Source organism: Cyprinodon tularosa, unplaced genomic scaffold (genome assembly GCF_016077235.1).
Source record: "Cyprinodon tularosa strain WSP-4 unplaced genomic scaffold, ASM1607723v1 ctg191, whole genome shotgun sequence".
NCBI classification, from domain to species: Eukaryota; Metazoa; Chordata; class Actinopteri; order Cyprinodontiformes; family Cyprinodontidae; genus Cyprinodon; species Cyprinodon tularosa.
In genome coordinates this window covers 770,065-797,708 of record NW_024038682.1, presented here as the reverse complement: position 1 = coordinate 797,708, position 27,644 = coordinate 770,065, and the positions used below count along the sequence as shown (strand labels likewise).

At 38.0% G+C, this 27,644-nt stretch overlaps 1 protein-coding gene across 7 annotated transcripts; it reads left to right on the top strand.

Moving 5' to 3' along the window:
- Positions 1-1,304: 1,304 nt before the first annotated feature.
- On the top strand, positions 1,305-26,590 carry phka2 (phosphorylase kinase, alpha 2 (liver)). Of its 7 annotated transcripts, none has more exons than XM_038283226.1 (32): positions 1,305-1,765; positions 7,878-8,036; positions 8,340-8,387; positions 10,524-10,692; positions 10,804-10,886; positions 10,962-11,042; positions 11,163-11,261; positions 11,342-11,488; positions 11,566-11,619; positions 11,710-11,832; positions 12,326-12,421; positions 12,538-12,645; positions 12,764-12,842; positions 14,751-14,885; positions 14,987-15,096; positions 15,224-15,368; positions 16,056-16,134; positions 16,216-16,364; positions 16,451-16,621; positions 16,908-17,026; positions 17,107-17,243; positions 17,344-17,506; positions 18,625-18,704; positions 18,799-18,877; positions 18,956-19,085; positions 19,168-19,269; positions 21,416-21,534; positions 21,736-21,759; positions 22,210-22,263; positions 24,851-25,234; positions 25,325-25,525; positions 25,619-26,590. In XM_038283226.1, exons 1-32 carry the CDS (start codon positions 1,688-1,690, stop codon positions 25,790-25,792), a joined length of 3,879 nt encoding a protein of 1,292 aa, XP_038139154.1. In that variant the 5' UTR covers positions 1,305-1,687; the 3' UTR covers positions 25,793-26,590. The 7 variants fall into 7 exon arrangements, with proteins under 7 accessions (XP_038139154.1, XP_038139158.1, XP_038139159.1 ...); XM_038283230.1 differs by having other exon boundaries at positions 1,688-1,765; positions 25,001-25,234; XM_038283231.1 differs by lacking the exon at positions 21,736-21,759 and having other exon boundaries at positions 1,688-1,765; positions 25,001-25,234.
- Positions 26,591-27,644: the final 1,054 nt, after the last annotated feature.

Sequence of the window (27,644 nt, the reverse complement as noted above, 5' to 3'; positions counted from 1 at the left end):
TTACCTATGAGTCTTTAGTGAAATCATTGATAAATAACTTTTTTAATAAAAATGTAATAAATTATCAATTTTATGCAAAATGATTATCTATAAAAGTAGGTAAGTAATGACAATGTAAAAAAAAGTTCCCCCAAACCTGAAAGAATATTATCCACTATACCAAGGTTCAGCAACCCAAACTGCTCAAAGAGCCATATTGGGTAAAAACAAAACAAAAAATAAATCTGTCTGGAGCCGCAACAATGTATAAGTCTTAAGCCTCGTATGGCAACACGGGCTCTAAGTGTATGAGACCACTATAGAAAAGGACTTTGTGAGCTTAAATATATAAAAAGCATTCATGATTAAATGTTTATCCTGGAGCAAATGTCACATAGCAGCATGAGGTGAGGGAGGAGCAGTGAACGCTGCCATCAGTGCGTGGTTTAAGTTTTGTTGCGTTGTTGAAATTAAAGAAACACAATAAAGGAATCTTTTTATGGTGGATGTGTTTCTGTTTCTGTTGAGGAGTAGATTGAGTCATGAGGAACCAAGCAGGAACTGACATCCATCAGAGCAGCTCTCTTTAACCCTGAAATCCCATCATTACAAAGCAAAAAATGCAGGCAATCATTCCACACAGATAATGAAAGCAAATGATTCGCTCCATTCTTTTAATCCTCTTTCCTTATCAGCTATCTTCCTTTTTTCCCTTTGGAATCCATGGCCTGCAGCTTTGCTTGCCTGGCACCATGCCACGCTGGTTGCAAGTTATGACCACTGATCTCTATGGCTATGACGCATTGTTTACATTTGTTTATTATACAAATGTTTACACCATTGAAAAACAATACATTTTTGTCCGACCTCCAGCACACCACATTAAAACAAACAACTACAACAAAAAATGTGATTTTTTTTAATACATTTTCAAAAAAGCTCCAGCAGGGAGCCGCAAGGGGGACGCTAAAGAGCCGTGTGCGCCTCCGGAGCCACTATGCCTTTTATCTAGAAAGCACGGATGTTTAAATATATTTGTCTATTTGTAGCAAAGGTTGTGGGAAAGTATAGTTTTTCTTTATTTAGAAAATATGGATGTTTTGCTCATTAATTTCCCTGTTGGAACAGAGTAGATTGACCCTGAGGTTCTGGTGCCTATATGTTTTCGGCCACCCCTCAGTCTACATTGGTTAGTGCCTGGCCCCCCGCATAAAAATGTTCTGGATACGCCTCTGTTGTTGGGTCTGAGGCTCTTTTGGCCTCCAGTGAATCCAAGGTTCATTGTAATGCAGCTCACACACAGCAGAATCTGGCGCCCTCTGGCGGCCGACTGTATCAGCTCAAGAACATAATGTACAGAATGGATGTACAGGCGCTCACATACGTCGCCTGACACACTGAGTCATCAACAAGCTCTGACACTCCGAACCATCAACTTTCCCCAGACCAGCTGATCGCCTGGATTGAACACGGACAGTAAATCTGGAGTTAAAAGCTGTTTAAGCCTGGATGCTACACTGCTAGCGAGCTTTTTAGCCTCTGCGGAGGTCAGACAGACTCAGCAGGACAGGAAAGATGGGTGGCTGCGCAGAAGCTTAGCCGAGTCACGATCAGACAGATTTAACTGCTACTTTGATCGCATTTAACGGAGAGAGAAGAAAATGCTGAAGTTTTAGGCGGTGCATGAAATAAACTCTGTCTGCGCAGGATGAGGAGCCGCAGTAACTCAGGAGTGAGGCTGGACGGGTATGCCAGGCTGGTCCAGCAGACCATCCTGTGTCATCAGGTGGGTCCAGACACACAGAGCTGCATAGCAGCCACATCCCCTCTGCAGGCCTGGGAAATCTGAATAATGCAAAACATGTTAACTGCATGTTTTCCTTTAATCTATGAATTTCTATACTGTTTTTGTCAAGCCACATAATCTATTTAGTTACTCCTAGAGTGCTTTACCTTATAAATATTTGTAATATTAATTGTACTTATTGATAGTTAATATTACATTTAAGAATAAAGTCCTGCAAATAAAGTATGTTATTGTTTTCCATTCAGGTACAACCCTATGAGGTGCCCCCAGGGACATAAATCAGAATTAACTTGCATATACACATATTAAATTACACTCTTCCATATAATATACTGAAAATCTCACACAAACACTAGTAAAAAGCTCTCACATAAACTAGTGAAAACATTTACCTCTTATATAATCTACTCAAAAGCTCTCATACAAAGTAGTGAGAACTGTTCATATAAACTGGTGAAAAGCTTTACCTTTCATACACACTACTAGAAAGCTTTCATATACACTATTAAAAAGCTCTCATATACACTACTAGAACGCTCTCATATACACTACTAGAACGCTCTCATATACACTACTAGAACGCTCTCATATACACTATTAGAAAGCTCTCATATACACTATTAGAAAGCTCTCATATACACTATTAGAAAGCTCTCATATACACTACTAGAAAGCTCTCATATACACTATTAGAACGCTCTCATATACACTATTAGAACGCTCTCATATATACTATTAGAACGCTCTCATATACACTATTAGAACGCTCTCATATACACTATTAGAAAGCTCTCATATACACTACTAGAAAGCTCTCATATACACTATTAGAACGCTCTCATACATGCTACTAGAAAGCTCTCATACATGCTACTAGAAAGCTCTCATATACACTATTAGAAGGCTCTCATACACGCTACTAGAAAGCTCTCATACACACTACTGAAAAGCTATTAGCGGATTTCAGTTGAAACGGAAGGTGTTTCAGTGAAACAGGAAGGACCGTCATTACACCGGACGTTGTTTTAAACGGAGGTCATTCTGGCTAGCTCCGTACATTTTGTGCTATCTCCGGCCGAAATTGTATCAAATAAAATTATTGATTCATGCTCAGCTATCCGCTAAACAACTCACAGAAGCATGGGCATTACTCGACTTTATTTTTTATGTTTTTGCTTCAACAGAGATCCTTTTCCGGTGTTGTGCGAAATTCTGTTCCCATGTGAAAATCTGTTCCACCTGTGTCGGGAGCGCGCCGCGCATTGCAGCCACATAAGCGGATCTGATCATTTCCCAGGCCTTTCGGATAATTTCTTGGTTAAATAAAAAGTCGTAAAATTATACAAGGTTGAGACATTTAGTTTAATCAGCCGCTGTTGTTTACAAAATTGTAAAATAAAAAAAATAAATGCGGTTTCTTATGCTGTTTTGTGTTGTTATTTTAAACGCCAAGAGAATCAGTCTCTTTCCAAGTTTTTTCACTTCAGCCTGACAGAAATAAAAGTCAAGTCACCAAATACCAAATTTGTATTTATAATTTTTTATTACTGATATAAGATGATGGGAAGTGCCTGATAGCAGTTCCATAATATGGAAACAAATTAATTTAGCTGCAAATCTTAAACTGTGTTTATTCCTCTCTTCATCAACAACAAACCATCTGGATTCGGTGATATTTGAGCAATGTTTGCCTAAATTAAAGGAGGGGGACCATATATTTTAGCTTTCTAATAGTGTGTATGAAAGCTTTCCAGTAGTGTGTTTGAGAGCTTTCTAGTAGCGTGTATGAGAGCGTTCTAATAGTGTATATGAGAGCGTTCTAGTAGTGTATATGAGAGCGTTCTAATAGTGTATATGAGAGCATTCTAGTAGTGTATATGAGAGCTTTCTAATAGTGTATATGAGAGCGTTCTAATAGTGTATATGAGAGCGTTCTAATAGTGTATATGAGAGCATTCTAATAGTGTATATGAGAGCGTTCTAATAGTGTATATGAGAGCGTTCTAATAGTGTATATGAGAGCGTTCTAATAGTGTATATGAGAGCGTTCTAATAGTGTATATGAGAGCGTTCTAATAGTGTATATGAGAGCTTTCTAGTAGTGTATATGAGAGCTTTCTAATAGTGTATATGAGAGCTTTCTAATAGTGTATATGAGAGCGTTCTAGTAGTGTATATGAGAGCGTTCTAGTAGTGTATATGAGAGCTTTTTAATAGTGTATATGAAAGCTTTCCAGTAGTGCGTATGAAAGGTAAAGCTTTTCACCAGTTTATATGAACAGTTCTCACTACTTTGTATGAGAGCTTTTGAGTAGATTATATAAGAGGTAAATGTTTTCACTAGTTTATGTGAGAGCTTTTTACTAGTGTTTGTGTGAGGTTTTCAGTATATTATATGGAAGAGTGTAATTTAGTATGTGTATATGCAAGTTAATTCTGATTTATGTCCCTGGGGGCACCTCATACAATCCTGTCCTGTTTCCACATCACCTGTTTTTACTTTTATGTAGGTGGATTTTATTTCTGTTTCTATATATAAATTGAAACAAACAAACAAAAAAATGATAATATGCTAGATACCCCCTGTTAAAAAGGAAGCTGCCAAATGTCCATTGATATATATATTAAAGGACTTATAATAAGAACCATAGTAAATAAAAAAAACTCTATAGTCAACATCACATGCACTGAATTTGGGGAATTCGGCACAAATCGGTTTGATTAAAAGCTTCAACCTATCCTTTTTTTTCTTGTTTGTAATAATAAAATAAAAAAAAATGGTCAGGAAGTTCAAATTCAAGTCCTGCTAATAAGTATCGCCCCAGGAAATATTTGATTGGTACATTTTCTGCAATGCAGTCTATTGTTTTACAGAATAAGACCTGTGCTAATCTTATAATCTGCCATTAGAATCCAAATGAGATTAAATAAAGACATTCATAAGGCATTCTATTGAATCTCTATATAAAAGATGTGCATCTCTAAAAAGTTGTAAAATAAAACAATAAATATGAGCTTCACAAATGAAATCCCTGAACAGGGTAAGCACATATGACTCCTGCTAATGTTTGCAGATGTTGACGATGTTTGTAAGCATAGACGTTTTAAGCAGTGCTTCAATTTAAAACCTCTGTAATCAAATATCCCCTCTGCTCCCTGCAGGAATATCATAGATATTTAGGTGTTTTGAAGCCCATGAAGGCTAAAGTTCAACTACAGCAGCTGCACAGTGAAATAAACAACGTCGGAGCAAAGTTCAGTTCTGAGAATCAGCTGAGGCCTGGGAAGCGATGCACATTTTATCTAACAGCTCTTGAGTTCACTCTGACGCAGTCAGAAACTGGCTGAGTGAAACTGTAACCCTGAGGGGCCACAGCTGAGAGAAAACAGACTTAGCTTTCCATACAGATGTCTCACCTGAACAAGGTTTTACAAACTGGAACCAGGATGTGTAAACTAGTTTGTTGCTGCACTGTTACCAAGGTTAAAGCCGCCTTCGCTCTCTCTGATCGACTCCTGAACAAGTTTATCTGAAAGGAAAACCTCATTTGTCTACTATTGACATTCAGATATGCTATCTGTTAATCACAAAAAACCTATAAAATCAGAGGTAAATCATTGAGTTCAGTCACTGTTCTTGATGCACAGAAAGTGGCCCATAAGAAGTTGATTACTCTGCAGGTAATTAATAATCATTCACATTTAATCAATTTTTAAATGGATCTAATCAGGTTTGATGTTTTCTGTGTTCTGTTGCAAATCAATCGCTCGATTTAGTTTGGTTCAAAGGGTTTCTGCCTTAATCCCTAACTCCTAGACCAAAGTCAAGATTGTGGGAACTTTGACAGCTTTACAGCCCACGACTGATTAAATCAGTCGTGGGCTGCCAGTGTTTAGAGTTAAAGTTGACTTTGAGGAGTGATAAATTCTTTATTGTTTTAGTCGGCATTGAGCTAATCCATACATGGAAATACGTAGAAGACCAATGTATATATATTTTTTTAAAGTTTGTGCAAAGTATGAAACAAATTAATTACAGAATGGAAAATAGTTGCATCTCGTTGTGTAGAACAGTGGTTCCCAACAGGGGGTGTGCATACCCCTAGTGGTCCGCGAGTGCATTGCAAGGGGTACATGAAAATATTTAACTTCTTAGTAGTAAAATAAACTAGGGCTGGGATCAGTTTTTTTTTTTTTTTTTTTTTTTTTTGTGAGGATCCGATTGAAAAATTAAAAAAGCTTATATTAACCTATGTTTTTCTTATATGTTTGAGTTCACCTTCAACTGTGATGCACATCCAAACCAAGCAGAGGAACATGCTGGATGTAGAGAACAGCCTGGAATCAGTGATTATTCACACTGAGCTATCAGAACTCATCAAAGCAGCTCAGGGGTCTTGATTAAAAAAAAAGTGAAACTAATTAAGTTAGTCTAACTATAATTTCTGTTCTGTATTTAGCTTCCAATTCATCAAGTTTAAATGTCATTAGGGCAGCTAATGATTATTTTTTAAAAGGTTTAATCTGTTGATAATTTTTTTGATTAATTAATAATCAAATAGACAAAGGTTCCTTAAAGAAGATTTTTTATTAAATTAAACCAGTTGAAACTAAACCTTTTTTCATTTAAAGATGAAGTCTGTAAGTTTTTAAAAATCCCTTTTTTGTCATATTGGCTAAAACTGTCCCTATGCCCAGACAGCAGTACATGTGATATGTAACCTGTGAAAAAAACTGCTTCAATTGGTCCCGCCTACTGCCTGTATTTCAATCTGGAAAGAATAATTCGGGACGAGTCAAAACAACCAATCACAGCCAGAGGAGCGTCTGATGGAGTGTCAATCACAGCTCACACACGCTGAATCCCGCCCCCCCCCCTTCTGGTCGCATGCGGTAGCCGCGCAGATGCTGTGAGAGGGGTGGAGCTTGGAGGTAGGGCATGAGTGAAGCAGAGAGGGTGGGGGAGTGGAGTGAAACCTGTTTTTCTTCAAATTTTCAGTCGAAGTCTGCTCTCTCCTCAATGTTACAGACTGCAGCTTTAAGGAGTTCTAATTAGACCATATTGACCAATGAAAATGTTGTTTTTTTTATCTTAGATGCAACTTTTTTACTCGTACTCGTACTCGTCGTCTCCCGCTTTATCCGGAACCGGGTCGCGGGTGCAGCAGACTAAGCAGAGACTCCCAGACTTCCCTCTCCGCAGACACCTCCTCCAGCTCTGTTGGGGGAAGCCCTAGACGCTCCCAGGCCAGCCGAGAGACATAGTCTCTCCAGCGTGTCCTGGGCCGTCCCCTGGGCCTCCTCCCGGTGGGACATGCCTGGAACACCTCCCGAGGGAGGCGTCCAGGGGTCATCCGAAGAAGATGTCCGACTTTTTTACATATTTTTACAATTTTGGTATAATTGCTGCACAAGGTTGGTCGCTCTGTCAGCTAAAGGCATATTTTAGAGTCTCTGCACTTCAATTAACTATTAATCAATTACCAAATTAGTTCACAATTATTCCAAAAATCGGATTAATCACGATTAATTGTTTTAGCCCTAAATGTGATACGGGAGTTACTCAGAGGAGCTCCAATTTTATAAATACAGGTTTATGATATGATTTTATTTTGTATTTATTTGAACTAACTTCCAGGCAACATATTTATGTTTTTTTTTTGTTTTGTTTTTATTGAAAGCCTACAATGCCTATAAAAGATTAAGTAAAATAGTTTTTATTTCATAATCAGTTATTTTATGTTCTGCTTTTGGACAATCAGCCATAGCTTTGACTGAGTGGGGTACGCATGGTAAGACTAAATAACCAAAGGAGAAAAGAAAGAAATCAGAAAAGGTTGGTAAACACTGATGAGAAGATCCATCTGTCCATCCTTTAGCATTTAGTATTTAGAACTTCTCTTTGTAAGTAAACTTTTTGATGGAAATTTACTGAACGGGACAGAGAAGGTTGAGAATGACAGAGTATACAGTTTTATAACAAAGATGTGTGGAAAAGGAAACAGCTGTAGAGTAATGGGGTATTATTCTAGAAAAGCTCATAATTAGAAAAGGTAAATAATTACTCTAAACTGGACTCCTCCTTCCTCAGAACCCAGTTACAGGACTTCTTCCCGCCAGTATACAGAAGAAGGATGCCTGGGTGAGGGACAATGTGTACAGCATCCTGGCTGTGTGGGGCCTGGGCATGGCTTATCGCAAGAATGCGGACCGTGACGAAGACAAGGCCAAGGCCTATGAACTGGAGCAGGTACATGAAGAGGAGAGTTCAAATGTGCAGCGGGCCCTTTTTGTCCTGCTTTTTATGTAGAGTGATTCAGTCTAAAAAGAAAAAAGAAAACACCTGAGCCTTATATTTTCATCTGGAACAAATTGGTTTGCAAGAATGAAAGAAATAATACCTTAACATTATTAAGGTAATCTTTACAATTACACTTCTTGCTGCACCATTTTATATGAATGCTAATCTTTTTCTTGCCCAACTCTTCAAAAATTAAAATGGATTATATATTTCCAGCACTGTATGTCAGGTGTTTTGTATTCTATTTGGCAGAGTGTGGTGAAACTGATGCAGGGTCTTCTGCGGTGCATGATGAGACAGGTAAGACGCTGCATCCTTCTATACTAACATCACATAGAAGGGGGAGAAAAGATCCAGTAGTCTGTGTTTGGGTGACATTTTAAATGGCTTTGAGCAGACATGCCATCAGCTGATGAAAGCAGTGTGTCTTAAAATACACCAGTAAATGATTATTATTTTTTTATAACATAAGGAGTACGTAAGGCTTTTTGTGATATAAAAACACACAAACACCATTTCTTTTTACTGGAGAAGCATTTAAAGATAGAGCTGGAGGTGATGCTTCATCCCGCTCACTCACAGAACGAAGGAGTTTTGGTTCAGATTTGTCTTATCCTGGAGGCTGTGTTGAGTGACACATGATTATGTTTGCTTTCACAATAAATAGGATGTTTCAGTTAAATATAATTTAAGCACAGGCTTTTCATACAGCAATATTTCCTAAATATGCTCTGAAATAAATCAAGTGAAAAAGAGAAAATTTAGTCATTTTGCAGGCTAAGAATAATGCAAACATCAGTTGAACATTTCTTTTTTTCCACTTTACTCATTAAGCTAAAGATCATAAATAACCTGTCCCTATGAAGTACATTTTCTTTTTGTAAGAACAACCCCCCCCCCCCCACACACACACACACACACAAACAAAAAACAAACAAAATGACATTCAAAAATGAATAAAAACCTACACATCAAAAAGCTAATTTTAAATACAAGACATATTCAAATAGCTTATTAACTTTAATGGACATAGCCACAGTCAACTTTGGCATATAATACATGCTCAGTATGTCCATTTTAAGTGTTGGGGTCTGGAATAAGCGAGATATCAGACTTGTTAACATACGCAAGGATGATCCTTATAGATTGTTAAACATTCTAGTCCTGCCCGTCATTGACTGTCTGATTTTTTCGAGTTTGAGAAAATATAGCATGTTGCCTCTGTTTTCAACTATCCATTACTGTAAAAATGTCTATAGCTGTATATATGTTATTTATTCTCCAGTTGCATAGTTTTATATGGTTAAAACACTTTACAGTATAGTATTTTATTGATTGTCTTATAACTCTTCACTATTATCTTATTCATATACATTTTTCTAAGTCCATGTTTCTGTGACCATTTTTTTCTACAATCTTTTTGCTGCTATAAACAACGGGTGTGTGAAGATGGTACAGATGATTTCCATTTCAAAACAATCAATTGTTTCGCCAAAAGGGTGGCAAAAGCAAGAGAATCTTTTTTAGATTTTGCAAAAGAAGTCAAAGAATATGTATCACCAAGGAAGGCGAGGGATGCCAAATAGTGCATTGAGTGCATTGTGTTCTACTCTTTCACTTTTACTTCAGAAAAAGTGGTAAAAATCTTTGTCTAATAACTACATAACGATGGGCAGTTCAAAAACATGTACAAGGTACAAGGTACAAGGTAGACTGTTGACATCTATCACAAGTTGCAGTTATTTCATCATTCAGTTTGGCCAATTTTCTCTTGGATAATGTCTCCCACCCCATGCATGAAGCTGTTGCAGAACTGGAGAGCTCCTTCAGTGACAGACCGCTGCACCCTAAATGCACCAGGGATCGTTATCACAGATCCTTCCTCCCAGCAGCTGAAAGACTCTATAACCAGTTCTTTTTATCGAGAAGAAGGCTCAGGACTAAGAAGAGTGATATGATCATAAATATAAGATATGGTAGGTAGGGTTGGAAACCCAGGAAACAGCATGAACAAAACTATGGACCAAATATCTAAAAAAGGGATTTGAACATTTTTTTAAGTGTTTATTACAGAGGCACAATAGAGAAAGAGAGACAAGCATGCCCATCAAACCAAAGAGTAAGAGTCCCAAATTAAAATAGCATTCATCCTAAAAGCGAATGAGTTCAAAGAACCAAACATCTGTTTGTTCAGGCAGGGGGAGGATGTGTGAGGCCGCTTTCTAGGTCCACGACATGTTATGGCTGACCCCCTTCTTAAGCATCATCAAAACCTAAAGAAATACACCCGTCTGAATAAATCATCTAGTTAACTTTGTCCAGTAAACTTGTATTTTGAAACTGGGAATTCAATTTTCCCTTCTCTCTGTTTCCCACGGTTGCCATATTCCTTTAGGTTTCTCTTACTCCAACTAAAGCTCTCCTTTGTGTGTCCAGGTCGATAAGGTGGAGAAGTTCAAACACACCCAGAGTACCAAGGACTGCTTGCACGCCAAATACAACACAGCCACCTGCGGCCTGGTGGTCAAAGACGACCAGTGGGGTCATCTCCAGGTGGATGCAACCTCCATTTACCTGCTGATGCTGGCGCAGATGACAGCCTCAGGTTCTTAAATACATTTGAATACATCTTTCAAATCGATTTTCTGTTAGGGTTAATGAAGCCACACAATTGCTTTTTGTTATTTAATAGTTTCTTTCGTGTTTTGTTGCGCAGGTCTCCGAATAATCTCTAATCTGGATGAAGTAGCTTTTATCCAGAACTTGGTTTTCTACATTGAAGCAGCCTACAAAGTGGCAGTAAGCATCAGATTCATGTTAGATTGTAGATTAAAGTTAATATGAAAAACGTGAATGAGTATCTGACTCCTGCAGGATTATGGGATGTGGGAGCGAGGAGACAAGACCAATCAGGGGATCCCTGAGCTCAACGGCAGCTCTGTAGGAATGGCGAAGGTACAGCAGCCTTTTCTTCTTCTAATCTCAGCATTTATAACCACGCTTCTGCTGCATTAAAAGTATCAAATGTCTTTGAACAGTTTAGTTAAATTGATGAGAGCATGGTTAATGTTGCAGGCAGCTCTGGAGGCCATCGATGAGCTGGATTTGTTTGGGGCTCATGGAGGGCCAAAGTCGGTCATCCACGTTCTTCCCGACGAGGTGGAACATTGTCAGGTACCTCTGAGTTAACCTCTGGCTGTATAAGCACCAGCCCGTACCTTCAGCGCTCCTCATGTCTGCGTGTTTTCTCTCAGGCCATCCTTTGCTCCATGCTGCCAAGAGCCTCGACTTCCAAGGAGATAGATGCCGGTCTGCTGTCCGTTATCTCCTTCCCTGCTTTCGCCGTGGAGGATGCTGACTTGGTGGCCATCACAAAGTCAGAAATTATAAGCAAACTGCAGGTACACACCCAAGCTAGGGAAAAAAGGAAAGGCTTCACACAGCGGGTCAATGAATATCCCCTTTGCTTTCATTTCAGGGTCGCTATGGCTGCTGTCGCTTCATCAGGGATGGATATCACTGTCCTAAAGAGGTTTTACATTCTCTCTATAAAAATTCTTAATGCTGATGGTTTACCTATGGTGTGTGCTTGAATGTGGGTGTCGGGTTGCTTTTTCACCAGGATCCGTCTCGACTGCACTATGATCCTGCAGAGCTCAAGCTGTTTGAAAACATTGAATGCGAGTGGCCCGTTTTCTGGACATATCTCATCCTCGACGGCATCTTTACAGGAGATCATGTGCAGGTAAAAAAAAAAAAAAATCACAAGCGTGCATGTAGATCTTTTACAGTTACTTTAACAGTGTGTGGTTGCATTTGTTGCTTCCTCTGGAGATATGGGCAGATTTAAACAAGAACCTGTTCACTTTAAGCATTTTTTGGAATGAAAAAAGACCCTTGTCTGCCTTGTTTGGCTGCTAAACAAAATATTTTAAAGAGATTTCTTAATTTAAGGATTTTATCTCCAATGAAGGAGTGAATAAATATACATGCTGCCTACTGTGTTCAATGTTATATTGAAATGCTTTATATTAAGTGGATTAAGGTTGTTGTTGTTACAAAATAAGGGCATATAATCAGCCACTGTGTAAAATTGATAACTATTGGAAACTAAAATAATAAATATTATATTTCCTCAGAACTTGTTTTTTTTTCAAACATATTTTGTTTGACCTGTGCATTTATAATAAATGATAATAAATGCTGCGTCACTAAGTAACGTCATCCTTTGCACACAGGTGCAGGAGTACCGAGAGGCGCTGGAGAGTGTTCTAATCAGAGGAAAGAACGGCATCAAGCTGGTGCCTGAACTTTACGCCGTGCCACTCGACAAGGTGTCCCACTGATGACATCGTGCAGTTTATTCACATTTAAAAACACATTTTAGTTTTATTTCCAAAGGAAATCGTTCACAAATATTCTTTTATTCTGTTGGGATCATGTCGTACAGGTGGAGGAGGAGTACAGTAACCCTCACAGCGTGGACAGACAGGCCATGGGACAGCTTCCACACATGTGGGGACAATCCCTCTACATCGTGGGCTCTCTTCTAGCCGAGGTAACAACACAGAAGATGTTATAAACCAGTTAACACCCACAAAATCCCCACATAACAAATCTCTTTTATAAATCTAAACATATGAAATGTATCTGGTTTTCCCTCTGATTGTCTTTAGGGCTTTCTTGCACCAGGAGAGATCGATCCTCTCAACAGGAGGTTCTCTACACATTTCAAACCTGATGTGGTGGTACAAGGTTGGTAATTAATTAACTGAACGGGTTAGTATCAGGCATGGGAGGGTTTTAAATGCAACCTATTCTTTACACTGCAAAAAACTGAAATCTAAGAAAGTTGACTGTTCTTAAAATAGGTGCAGTTTTTTAACTTGGCAGATAACTGAAACACATTGCCAATTTACACTTAAAGTAAGAAAAAAATTATTGTAGTCTCTTATTTCAAGTGCATAATATCTACCGTATTATTCAGACTAGAGTGCACCGCAATATAAGCCGCACCCAGAATTTTTTTTTTTTTTTAAACTGGAAACGTAAGCTGCTGATATCTACTGAACTCTCTACTACCAGACCTGTAGGGGGAGCTCTACATATAGCCATTGAAGTAGGGAGGAAGAAGAATGCTAGCTAACTGGCTTGCAGCATTAAGAGCTTCTCTTCTTCAGCTCTTTATTTCAGCTCTGCAGGAGTTGAGCCTAGTCTCTTCTTTGGTTCGGCAGCTTAAATGTGGAAAATAAATTTCAAAATGTGTGAATTCGGAACATTTGTTCACTGTCATGCCTGCTGCTAGCATGTTCTTGTGCTAAAAGAATATTAGGCAAAGGCAAGGCAAATTTATTTGTATAGCACAATTCAGTACAAAGACAATGCAAAGTGCTTTACATGATTAAAATATAGGAAAATAAAACAGAATTAAAGCAAGTAGGGAAAAATAAATAAATTAAAAATGAAGAAACAAAAAAGAACATTAAAACAGTTTGACTAAAGAAAATAAAAAAGTTGAACTAATGTTTCAGTTGAACTGTTTAACTAGAACAGTCGAAGACAATCCTAAAAAATTTGTTTTTAGTCTTGATTTAAAGGAACTCAGGCTTTCCGCACTTTTACAGTTTTCTGGAAGTTTGTTCCAGATAAGTGGAGCATAGGAACTAAATGCTGCTTCTCCATGTTTAGTTCTGGTTCTAGGTATGCAGAGCAGGCTGGAGCCAGAAGACCTGAGTGGCCTGCAGGGTTGATACACTGATAGCAAGTCTGTGATGTATTTAGGTGCTAAGCCATTAAGAGATTTATAGACTAACAGAAGTATTTTAAAGTCTATTATCTGAGATACAGGGAGCCAATGTAAGGACTTTAGAACTGGGGTGATGTGCTCTACTTTCTTAGTCTTAGTGAGGACACGGGCAGCAGCGTTCTGGATCAGCTGCAGCTGTCCGATCCACTTTTTAGGCAGACCTGTGAAAACACCGTTGCAGTAATCAACTCGACTAAAAATAAACGCATGGATTAGTTTTTCCAGCATGATCTTAGCCCCTTATTCTTTCATTTCCAACTTTAACTTCCCCCGTCTGGCAGTAAGGAAAAATCAACAGAAAAGCCACACCTTCTGGTTCAAAGTGTGGGGGGAAAGTAGCAGCTAATAGTCCAGAAAAAATAGTAATTATATTATTTTAAGGATAAAATTCCATTGGCAGATCATCTAAGGGTAAATACACTTCTTTTAAGAAATAATTAATCATCTGTAGATACATTTTGAACCAGGTTAGTCATGTTCTTTTGAGTAGTAAAAAAAAAATGCACATAGATAACCCTGTACCTGCTCCGGAGAGGGAACCCTTATTAAACGCGTGTGAGAATGTGCACAAGCCAATTTCTCCTAGTGCACGCTCTGTTTAAAAGTTACCGTTTGCATTACTCCTACAAGCTTACTTTCCAAAAGAAGATTTGCAATTTTTCCACTATGTCAGACTTACCACCGCTAAGTGAAAATGGGGAGGAGCACGTAGGACGGCCTTATGTAAATATATCACTAGAGTGATTGACAGTAGCACCACTTATTTTCATGATCAACGTGGAAAAAGATCATCCTCCACTATACCTTTAAAAGGGAAATTAACCCCATAAATGTGTTTTCCTTTTGTTTTGTTTTAGTCTGTGTTCTAGCAGAGTCAGAGGAGATCAAGGAGTTGTTAAAAGATGCCGGGGTTACGGTTCAGACGATATCAGAGGTGCTGCCTATAAGAGTCATGCCTGCTCGCATCCTGAGCCACATCTATGTCAGACTGGGTAACTGCAAGCTTTGTTTATTTTTCATTTTTTTTAACCAGGAGTTGTTGTGTTGGTGCATTTATCTAGAACCAGAGTAACAACCGTTTCCTCGGTCACAGGAAACTGCAGTAAGCTGAATCTGAGCGGGAGGCCGTATAGACACATTGGAGTTCTGGGAACGTCCAAATTCTACGAGATCAGGAATCGCTCCTACATCTTCACCCCCCAGGTAAAGCAGCACGGGGCTGGCCTAACGTCATCATTGTGACTACGACAAAAATCCAATGAAGAGCAATAGAAACAGCAGTTAATGTCTGTGTTTTTCTCCTCTCTTCTTTTCTGTCGTCGCTGGTCAGTTTTTGGATCAGCATCATTTCTACCTTGCTCTGGACAACCAGATGATTGTGGAGATGCTACGAACCGAGCTGGCCTACCTTTCGTCTTGCTGGAGGATGACGGGACGGCCCACGCTCACCTTCCCCATCACACACAGCATGCTGGGTACCAATGCTCCACATCCAGAACTCAAACAAACATTATTCTGCCTCTACCTTACAGCAAGAAGTCACAGTCCTTTTTCTATCGCAGAGAGTGAATATTAAACTCAGAGTACTGTGTGAAACCTTTTGCACACTAAAATCAAAGCTCATCTATAACTGATCTAAACAGAGGTAGGGTTTGTGTCATTTTAATTTAACATATGGACAACTAATGTAGTTACCAACCTCTGGCTGCTGTTGGTAACTATATTAGTTATTCCCTGATAAAAGTATAGGTTTAAATTTACTTGTGTGAGTTTTGTTGTTTCGCTTGAGTGGTTTTCATTTAAACAGAAGCAGAAAAGATGTTTTCACACATTTCTTTTTTCTTGTTTTTATGCCACATTTGAATGTTTTAGATCATCAAACAAATTTGAATATCAAAGACAACCACAGTAAAAACTGGAAGCTGATTTCTAATATTTATGTAAAAATGATTAATTCACATTTAAACCAGCATTTCTAGAGCAACATAACAGTATATGGTAGCATGGCGGTCTTGTGCCCTTTTTACGTCTTGATTGATCCAAAGAATTCTGCTGTATCTGTGAAATGATCTAAACATTTTAAGGGACAACCAGGCAAAGCTCACAGAAACTGTTTGTTCAAGGTCTGTAAAGTAATAACAGACTTTCCTTTTCCCACCCAGTTGAAGACGGTGATGCCATAGATCCGTGTATCCTATCCACGCTCAGGAAGCTGGAGGATGGTTATTTTGCCGGAGCGAGGTATTTTCTCTTCAAAAGACCTCAAAAACTCCACATCTGTTTCTTCTTCTTCTGAGAGGCGTCATGTGTGTGACACCATAGGGTGCAGATGTCAGACCTGGCCAGTGTCCAGACCACGTCGTTCCACACCTGCCTCACCTTCCTGGATGATGAGTGCGACGACAGTTTATTAGAGGACCTAGATGACGATGATAGTGAGGAATACAGAGCAGAATATCACACGCCCGACTGTAGGTTTGCATCAACGCATCTTCCACCTTCACAGTTTAAAGTGAGACATTAAACATGAACCGAGTGTTTTTTTTTTTTTAAACAGTGGGCTCTAAGGACCCCTTTGACCAGTACCTCACGCAGCTCCTTCACAGCAGTACAACCAAGTCCCATTTACCTCCCATCCAGAGGGACCAACACCACGTCTTCAGCCCCGAGCACACAACAAAGGACATCCTGTCTTTTATGGCTCAGGTCCAAGGCTTGAAAATACCCAGTAAGTTTTTTAACATTAAACAAGATTATTGATCAAGCAAAAACAGCAAAGGTTTAAAAACCCACAGTCACATGCAGGAGGTTCAGTTAAACTCCTGTTTTGCAAAAAGAAAAACAAGAATACTGAGGTTTGTGCTTATTCTGATAAGTTATATTGTTTCAGTTGCAGAAGGTTTAATTTTGTTTTACAAATATAACTTTTGTAGTGTGGAAAAATACACCACCCTATGAAGGTACTAGCATGTTCCAACCTATATCCTTTGATTCAGTTTGTATTTATATTTCAGAGTCGTCCTTGTATCTTCCTGTGACTCCGATCACAAAAAAGCATCGAAGATCCCTGAACCTCCTTGAGGTCCCTGACCTACAGCCGAGCCCACAGGTGAAGCAGGTGGAGCAGCCTAAGGTATGCGTCTGTGCAGCAGCTCGTGTTATGTCTTCTTCATTGCTGCAATAGTGCAAGATTAACGCATGTCTTCTCTAAAGCTCTGCAGTATCTCGGAGCTGCACCTGCCACGAGACTCTCAGGGCAACTATGATTTTGCAGCACTGGTGAATCAGATAAAAGAGTGTCCCACTCTGCAGGACCAGGCTGACATCCTCTCAATCCTCTATTTTATGAAGTGCGCAGAGATAGGAACCTAGATGCTTCCTAAAACTTAAAAACTTACATTCTATATACATCCTGTTCTATAATTATTTTCTTTTTGTTCTCTGACACAGAGGAGGGGATTGGGTGGTGGAGTTTTCGGGCCCCGGGCAGGGTGGGGTCAGTGTGCACTCGCTGCTGGAGGAACTGTACGTGCAAGCCGGAGCCTGCAAAGAGTGGGGGCTCATTAGATACATCTCTGGAATACTACACAAACGAGTGGAGGTCCTTGCAGAGGTCAGTTAGAAGTCTGTGTGATTTTATGGCAATTTTCAGCTGAATGGTTGATTAGATGAAGCCTTAAAACTTTAGCTTTCCTACTGCAAAGGAAAGCTTTCTCTTCCTGGTCCTTTTCTCAGGGCAAACTCTTTAAATAACACTTTTTTATGTATACGTATTAAATAGCTATGAGGCATGACACCAGATTTAGACATAAATTGTTATATTACTCAGACCAGAGAATTTGCTTAGGGTTACAGAAGGCAGCGCTTACCAACTTGGGATCTTTTTTTTTGAAGACGGCCCTAAATCACAGTAAAAGAAGCATTTAACACAACTCCAGCATGCAACACATCATCTCATCATTACATAATACACATTTATAAATGAGGAGACCTCCCTTGCTACAGCCATATCAAACTATTACAGAATATACCAGATAAAAACACAGAAAACTCGCTGTTAAGAATGATCCATCCTCTCTGTGCACCCATTCCATTCTCAAAACTCTGTTATGTACATAATTAACATGATAACTGTATATCCTGACAGAAGAACTGTCCTAATTAGAGAATCTACTTGGAAAAACGAATCTACTTGGAAAAACGTTTTTGACACGGGTTCAACCAACTCACACATCATCAATAAAAATAATCCTAACACTATAGTCTAAAATTAGGGGAAAAGTAGTTCTAACACTCAGTTGTGAAAATAAAACAGTTGAATCAGAAGAGGAAGCATAAACAGGAGGAAATATATTTATTTAACTAATTTTGATCCCTAAATCATCCTGTAATTTTGTTTGTTTAGAGCTTGCATAATAGATTAAACTCAGAGCATCCCATTCATCCTGATGAAGAGGATGCATCCTCTTCATCCTGATGAAGTGGATGCTCTCAGTTTAAATAGTTTAACCAAAGGGATTTCTAAAGAAGAAATAACACTTCCACATACATACAATAAAAAGATTTATTTCCTCTAATGTCATGATAACTTTTATATTTATGCAGATTTGTACAAATATGTTTTGTAGTTGAATTGTAATCAAGATTTTGCTTGTTTTGTTAAAGTATCAAATAACATCTGTATAATCTGTTGCGTTTTAATGGTTTTATTCCTGCTTTTTGTCTTCTCAGGCCTGCACAGATCTGATTTCTCATCACAAGCAGCTGACTGTCGGTCTTCCTCCTGAGCCCAGAGAAAGAGTGATAGCCATGTACGGTGTTCAGGAGAATGCTGATCTTTTTCCTCATCACAAAAATGCTTTACTAACACACAGATGTCCTGCTTTACCTTCCTGTTTCTCCCAGTCCGCTTCCTCCTGAGGAGCTAAAGGCTCTGATATATGAAGCCAGTGGTCAGGACATCAGCATAGCTGTTCTCACTCAGGTAAAACCTGTTTTATTTCAAACCACTTTTTCATTCTTAATGGATGCCAGCTGAGACCTATTTGTGTTTCTGTTCCAGGAAATCATGGTCTATCTAGCCATGTACGCGCGCTCCCAGCCGGCTCTCTTCGGAGACATGCTCCGCCTACGGATCGGACTCATCATGCAGGTGATGGCCACTGAGCTGGCTCGCAGCCTGCACTGCTCTGGTGGGGGAAAATAAAACACACATACATGCCGACAAAAAGACTGGTAACAAAAAAAAAATAAAGCTCTGTGGTTCTTTTGTAGGAGAGGAAGCGTCTGAGAGTTTAATGAGTCTGAGTCCGTTCGACATGAAGAACCTGCTGCATCACATCCTCAGTGGCAAAGAGTTTGGGGTCGAAAGAAGCAGTGAGTTTTTGCCACTGGTTGTTATTTTGAATCAAATTCTTTCACTTTCTGACAGCCTTTACTAAAAGGCATGTGATGTTTTAACAATAGGTAAGAAATTATGTTTTTGTTTTATTTCAACACAAAAATGTGCCAAAATCACTTAGTGTGCAGATAAGTTGCAGTCAAACTTAACACACACAATTGTAAGAAAACGCGATTAAGAAGAAGATAAAGAAAATGAGAAAGCAAAGATGAGCAATCAAGTGCAAAAACACCATCAAAAGATCAGCTGCAGAAAATACAGATTCATCACTGCCACAGATATCAGCACTGAGAAAATAAAAAAGTTATTGTTTCATACTGATAGAAATTGATATCTGTCTACAACACAGTGACAGGATATGAGATTTGTTTGTTTCTGGTTTGTTTAATATGAGCGACATGTGGATCATTTTTGAAGACCTACTGAAATTCTTTTTAGATTACACATAAATACATAAATTAATTCCGCAGGGGGAAAAGGATTACTTTATGGTTATGATTAGGATTCATTTAGTGATAACCTACTGAGCCTACTGACACAATCTGAAGCCATTCTATGGGACTGATAACTGCTAATAATGACCATTTATTGGGATGATAACATCCGAAGCAGTTGCAAATGGACACTTAGTATTTACCGTGTAAAAAAAGACTGATTAAAACTGGGGAGGAACCTATGAGATGATGCGTTGGTCCTACATGTAAAAACATTTTTAGACTTTATCTTCACCTGTTGCCAGATGACTTTGTCTAAATGGATACATTGATCCACTACCAATCAATAAATAAACCTGTAATTTTTTCGTGGTCACAACGGCAAGCTGTTTTGAAATTTATTAGTTATTCTGAATATGTATTTCACCTACCTAAAAAAAAAACATTATTTCCTTGCCAAAATGACAATTTAAAACAAGATGACATTCTTTACGTCTAGAATAAATATTATGGATGTCTAGAAAAAAAGTTCAGATCTCCATATTCCTACACTGGAAAAACAAACTAGAAATAAATCAAAATTTCTTAAATTAAGTGTATTTACCCTTAATTTGAGGAGGCAAATGAGACGGAATGGATGCCAATGGAATGGGTATTTTTACTCCTAAAATAAGATAATTAGATAATATGCACTTGATATTATTTTAAGTTTAAATTGTCTTCTTCCATTGGCAAGATGTCTCTTTTACCTCCTCAATCCAGGAACAAATGCACTTATTTTATGAAAAAATTACTTATCTAGATTTTGATTTTTTTCCAGTGTATTGTTACAGGTCAGCAATTGTATTATTTTGACTATGAAAAAATGTATTTCAGATATCATGAATACATTTCTAGATATATATAAAACTTAACATAAAAATTAGTTTCTTGATTTCTGAAATTCAGTTTCTGCTACAAAAATGTAATTTAGAAAATCTATTGTAACAGTTCCAACTAGGACTGGGATTTTGACCTGAAAGAATTGTATTTTAGTAATCTACAAACGGAACAACAAAGAGGAGTGTGCTTTTAATAAATGTTAAAACAAACTGCCATTCAAGCAGCAATCTTCTCCTATAGAATCTAAACATATTACATCTACATTTCTTTCATTTCTGCATTAAAATCTCTAGTTCCAGTGGGGTGAACTAGGCACTTCCTGTCGTCATTGTGACTCGTCGAATCTGGGCTCCACAGATAATGGCTTTTTTGTATCTGTTACGCATGTATTCAACCTACTTAGAGTTGATTGAACTAATTTAGAGTGTCCAATCTCAGGCTAGATAACTCAGATTGAGGATTTGGGTCTGAGTTTGTTAAACCTGATTTGTGAAACTTGAGTAAAAACCAAGATTTCCTGGGTTGGCCCCTCCTGGGCGCCTTCGCTCTTGGGATCTCTTTGGGCATCTGGGGTTTTGGGTCCCCCGGGCTGGGGGGTCTTTTGCTCTTCACAACCACTATTGAACATTTTTCTTTGAAGGTGAAGGTTAACATTCAAAATAATAGCTACATGTATTGTCACAGTGGTTCTGGTCCAGTTTACATAATTCTGTGGCTGCAATTCAGGTTTTATAGTACATTTATAAACCAAAACTATATATATATATATATTTTTTTTTTTTTTTTTTTTTTTTCTGTTTCTTAGTGCGACCCATCCAGTCTACTGCCACCAGTCCTGCAATCTCTATTCATGAACTGGGCCACACAGGGGCCACAAAGACTGAACGCACAGGGATTCATAAGCTAAAGAGTGAGATAAAACATGTGAGTGAAAAAAGGACGTCTGTCTGTCTGTATGTCTGTCTGTCTGTGTCAATCTGTCCATCTGTCTGTCCGCCTTTCTGTCTGTCTGTGTCAATCTGTCTGTCCGCCTGTCTGTGTGTGTCAGTCTGTCTGTCTGTCCTTGTGCCTGCTTGTGTTTGTTTCTGTCTGTCTATCTAATATTGTTCTTGCCTCTTATTGCAGCTGGATGGCTCCCGTCCTCTCAGTGTGGGTTATCTTTGATAAATTCTAGCATGTTTTTTTTTCTAACCTCGATCTGAAATAAAAATCAAGCCGCCGGTTAAATCCTACCCACCAGTCGCTCGCTGCCTGTTAACATTTTTGTGTATCACAGTGGCCTCCGTGGCTGGAGGGGACTCTCCTCACGACGAATCAGCAGGAAAACATGCTTTTAAACTCTTCCACACGTGTTAAATCCGTCTGTTTTTGTTGTTGTTTTCATTAAACACCATTTAACATGAAGCCAACATGTCTTCAACCCCATGAGCTCTTTAACCAACCATAGCCTGAAATACTCTGCTTCGCTGTAGTCTGTCCTTGTATTTCTATTTGTTTTTGCTGTTGTCTTGTCTTGTTTTGTTCTATCATGTCAAAGTCTGCCTTATGAAAACCATGGAAACCATCTCAGACTGTCCTCTATCCATGTCCCATGTGTAGATCTTCAGTGGCGGTCTTTCCTTGAATAGCAATGTAACCTCCCCTCGCTCCACGGTAAACCATTTCATTTCAACTGCTTCACACTGGCATGCGTCATCCATTTCAGGGCCACAATGTACTTAAACTACACATACTTGATGATTTCATGCTTAACTTGGACATCTGGGGGATTTGTCCACATTAAAGGATGAGAATGGCATTATTACTTCACATCATTGTGGGCTGTTAAAATATGTTTGTTAAGAATAACAACTAAGCCTCTTATTTGTACTGTGTTGGTTCAGCAGTTCAAAATGCATCTGCAAATAGATTTTTAAATTAAGCAAAGAAATCATATTTTAATAATATGCAGTAAATACATTGGTATAAAATTTGAAAGGAAAAATGTAAGCAGTCCTTTCTCTTTTTTTTTTTTTTTATAAATAAACTTACCTAAAATGTTTTAACCTCAGAGGAAAACCTGACAGGTTTAGTGAAAAAGGACACAGTATGTATCTGTGAGGGAGGGAAACCAAAAAGACAAAGTTGGTAAAGCTCCTCAGAAACATGCTCCTCCTAAATATTTGGACAACCTTAATTCAGTTCATTTTAAAGATACTTTATTCAGCCTAAATGTAAAATAAGTGAAATCAAAGAATATTTGTTAGTATTGCAGCGGAAATCAATGCATGTATAGATATTTATTCACCAAAGTAAATATCCAAAGACAGTTTAAAAAGATTTATATGTGACAGCAACAGAAGACATTAAACACAGTGCATTTTAATTTGCTTTTAAATATGTTAAAATAAAACAGAAATAAAATAAAAATATACGAACAAGTATCAAAAAAACAAAAAGATGCAAAGCATTTAAGATGTAACATTTATGCCCAAACAACCATTTCTAGGTTTACCTGTACTGTGCTTTTTGAAATTTGCTTTTTGCTATTGTTTTTTCTGTAAAGCAACACAAAGCAAATTAAAAGTGAACAATCTACAGTGTTTAGCTTTTAACATAGCATAGCTTAAAAAAACACCTAACTTTTGACAGGATTAAATTTCCTACATGATTAAAAAATCCTTCTTTATTGCCCAGATTCTCTGATATTCTCTATTTAAATAGTAATAAAAAGTTGCACAATAGTAACCAGTGAAGCAAAACTAAAAACAGTGGTTGTCTTACTGAGATTAACTCATTAATAAATCATGTCTAAATTTACAGTAGGCCGTTATGGAAACCCACATTTAAACATGGATAATTTGTGGCTTAATCTTCCTTCTTGTCCTGATCTAATATTTAAAGAGATAAAGACCAGATTTAAATAACATCTTTCAGTGAATTCAATCAAACTCTCTTGGTTGCTTCTTGGCTGCTTATGCTTAATATAATCAGGGGAAAAAAACAAAATTGATACCCTTCCACTGATACCCTTCCTGAAAAGTGGTTTTGCATTGATTACTTTAAAAAGACAAGCTGCCATTTTAGATGAGAATTCAACACAAAGTGGAATATTATTGTAAGATGGAAGGAAAATAATAAACAGAGGTGTTAGAGATGATTTATTCAGAGAGGCAGCCAGGAAGCTCTGGAGAGGCTGCAGAAAACCAGATCTTATGCTGACTTTCTTTTGACAGGAGAAATAGCAGATGTGTGCGTCACAATTTTTTACTTTCTGGCATATATGCAAAATGATCTGCACTTCACACCATCAGCACTCTGTGGGGATGATTTAGTACAGGGCAGACCTTGTAAGACCTGATTTAAGATATTGATAAAAGATGTATAAGACCTGAGGCCAGTGTGGAGGTTAACTCCTCAGTAACATCCCAAACTCCCCCCCAGAGCTGCAGTAAAATAGTTTGTTCAAAGCATAGGCATGTGACTGTATAGGGAATTTGTGGGAAGACTTAAAAATGTGATGCTAGCACATGTTCTTAGTTCCATCTGATGGAACTAGATCTATTTAAAAAAAAAAACTTTCAGTCACCAAAAAAAAGGAATGCCCCAAAAGTTGCAGCTTAATGTGCATTGTATTGAGTCAAGGGACTGAAACAGAAAATAGACTCCGAACATTTTTTTTATTTTATTGGACAAGAATTTTAAAATGTATATTTTTTGTGCCATTTCACAAAACCTGAACTACTTTTCTTTGATATAGTCCAGCAAAACCCATTAAAATATACCAAAGTTTTTGGTTGTAGCTTTACAAAATGTGAAAAAACGTACTTTTAATAGTTTTGTTAAATGGTGTAAATTTAATGTTGTTTCAGTCTCATCTTAATTTGCTTATAGACTTTTATTCGGACTCAAAGAAATTTAACAGTTTAGTGAAAACATATGTCAAATTATGGCCAAATTAGAAATTATGGAATTAATAGCCACTAATTTGAAACGAACAGATATCTATTTTCTTATAATGATGTATTGAAACAATACCACATAATGATTGTACCTTAATGATGATTGGCTATTTTTCTGTACATTTTTCTGTAATTGTTTATAAAACTGCAGCACATCATAATGCCAGTCTCAATCTTTATTTTTCTTTTACTGTGACCCATTTAGCATGAACAACTGCATGGACTGAATCAAATCAACTATCTTGCTAAATAGAGAATACAAAAAACCTGTCTGTGCTACTAATCTCTTTATCACACAGAATCTGTCTCCGCCAATCTCAAATCGGTCGAGGAGCACTAACATTAGCCCAGTGTTGTGGGAAAAACTGCAGTTACTTCTGACTTGTTTAATGGGCTCAAATAAGCTTGAAAATAAGAACAGTGATCTGCTGGTCCTTCACTCATCACAGCGTTGCAGCAGCCCCTCCACTCCAAGTGGAATGCTGTCCCCAGTGGGACATGGCTCGGGAGATGGGCAGCTGCACTGGGAGGACAGGCAGGGCCAGTGGCTGAGGAGACGGCGGCTGGATGGAGCCATCAACAGAGTCCCAATGGGTTTCTACCAGAAAGTTTGGAAGATTCTGCAGAAGTGCCACGGCCTGTCCATTGATGGATACGTGCTGCCATCCTCCACCACAAGAGAGGTAGCACGCTCCTGCTAACGTTGGAATCTGGACCTAGGTGTGCATTGATGTCTTTATTTATCTGTATTTTATTGAATTTGTTTCGAGTAGATGACCGAAGGAGAGATAAAGTTTGCAGTGCAAGTAGAGTCTGTCCTGAACCACGTCCCTCAGCCGGAGTACAGGCAGCTGCTGGTGGAGACTGTGATGGTTCTGGGTCTGGTGGCTGATGTGGACGTGGCCAGCATCGGTGGAATTATCCACGTGGACCGCATTCTGCACCTGGCCAACGACCTTTTTCTAAATGACCAGGTACTAACTAATAAATAGCTACTGGCCCAGAAACACTAAATCCTGAAGTTTACCTTTTGCCTAAATGGATTTATCCTTTTTTTAAATCTCCAGAAATCCCTAAGCGCCAGCGATTATTTCCTCGAGAAGGACCCAGCCACTGGAATTTGCAACTTTTTCTATGACAGCGCCCCTAGCGGCAGCTACGGTACCATGACTTATCTCTCCAAGGCAGTGGTCACGTACGTCCAAGACTTCCTGCCAAGTTCTAGCTGCCTAATGCAGTGAAGAATCAGACTATTATCTGTTCCCCTGTTTGGTAACAGAAAGATTCATTCGATCTTTTCATTTGTACCTCCTGTGGTTTTCGTGACCTATCCAGTAAACAGTAGCTCTCATGTAAGAACGCAGCCCTGGCAGCTTGTACGAAGCTAATCATGCCTTTGGTTGTCTCCACTGTGATTGCCAGAGCTGCTCAAATATGTGTTGGCATTTTAAAGTCTTTAAAAAACAAATTTGTAACAATACAAGCACAGATCTGTGCTTTTAGGTCATTTATAAACTATTTAAATTATTTTAATTTAACTTCAAATGTTAGACTACTGATAAGTAATCCATACTTGTGCAATATACTCATCTCCACCAAATCAATTATTTATTTACTTCCTCAATCAGTTTTGTTTTATTTCTGCTTAGCACTTTTTTAATTTTATTGTTTTGGTAAGAGGAAGGGTGACTTATAACGGTGGAGATGAATACATTTAGTTATCATAGAACCTAGTTTTTTAAAGGGTTCTGATTGAAGACTGCTGGAGTTGAATGTTACCTCATCTTCCAACTTTATTTCATTTGAAGGATCATGTTTTATTCCTTACAAAATCCTCCAGAAGGTATTAATTCAAATGGAACATATAGTTTTGTTATTAACAGCAGATGGTAACAAGTTTAATCATATTTTATTGTCTTTTAAATTAACTATAAAGCAGGACATCTGTGTTGATTGCATGCACCTTTGACTGTGAATAAGCACCGACAGATCCAGACTCTGGTGCATTCTGTCTGAATTAAACACTTTAACCCCCTGGATTCTTCTTGTTGCCTACGCTTTGCATGTCCAATTCCCTACCTACTGCAACACGACTGGAAAGAAAAGGGTGAAAATAGAGCTTAGTCACATAAAAATTAGTAGATGAGCTGTTTGTCCTTAAGTGTGAAGTTTGAGCGGCTTCACTAAGTGTCTCACTTGGAGCAGTTTAGTTGCATCGTATTTTAGCACACTTTCATCAGATGTGCAATAAAGTTAAAAGGCATCAACAGGCCCCCCAGCTCCTTACAGCTTTTTGGCTTAGAACAGGAAGTGGATTTAACAAATTTTTTCAGTCATCCTGCTTGCTTTGCGCCGTTTACATTAGAGCCACATTCACCCTTCAATACAAAGAAAAGCAAGCAGCTCAAGTTTATCTTTGTCTTGTCTTTGTTTAAAACTCTTAATTCCATAAAATTAATAAATAAAGTTTTGAAGGTCTACAAATGGTTTTAACGGCTACATTTAAGATACTGGCTGTCATGCTTACTACTGGTCCAACACAGTCTTGAAAAGCAAATCAAAGCACCTTTGAAGAATGAATACGCTATGAAGAATTATCAAAATAGAAAAAAAATGTCGATCCAATCCCCCCGTATTTTATTCCCTATCCTAATATATGAAAGGTTTCAGACAAAGTAAAAAAAAAAAATAAAAAAAACAGGAACCAAGAATTGTAAGTTGTTCCAGTTGACAATAATAATAAAAAAAATGTCAAGGGAAAATTTGAAACATACAGCACCTCTTAAGCTTCAAATTGAAATTTACAAAATTGAAGTATCAGAAAAAAACTGAAACAGCTGAAATTACTCTCCCATCCTTGTTAGAAAGAATACAACATTGGCTAGTTAAACATATACATGGTGAAGGATAATAGCATCAAAAAACCATTAAAGACAGATTATTATTATTATTACATTACAAGATAAAGTTTCTGTTCTAATGAGGAAATAAAAAAACATCACTGAAGGGTAGTCTTTTAACCAAATCAAGATTTTTTTTTTCACTTAAACTAAAGAATAGTATTTTTCTGGCATAAAATAAAAATGCAGCTGC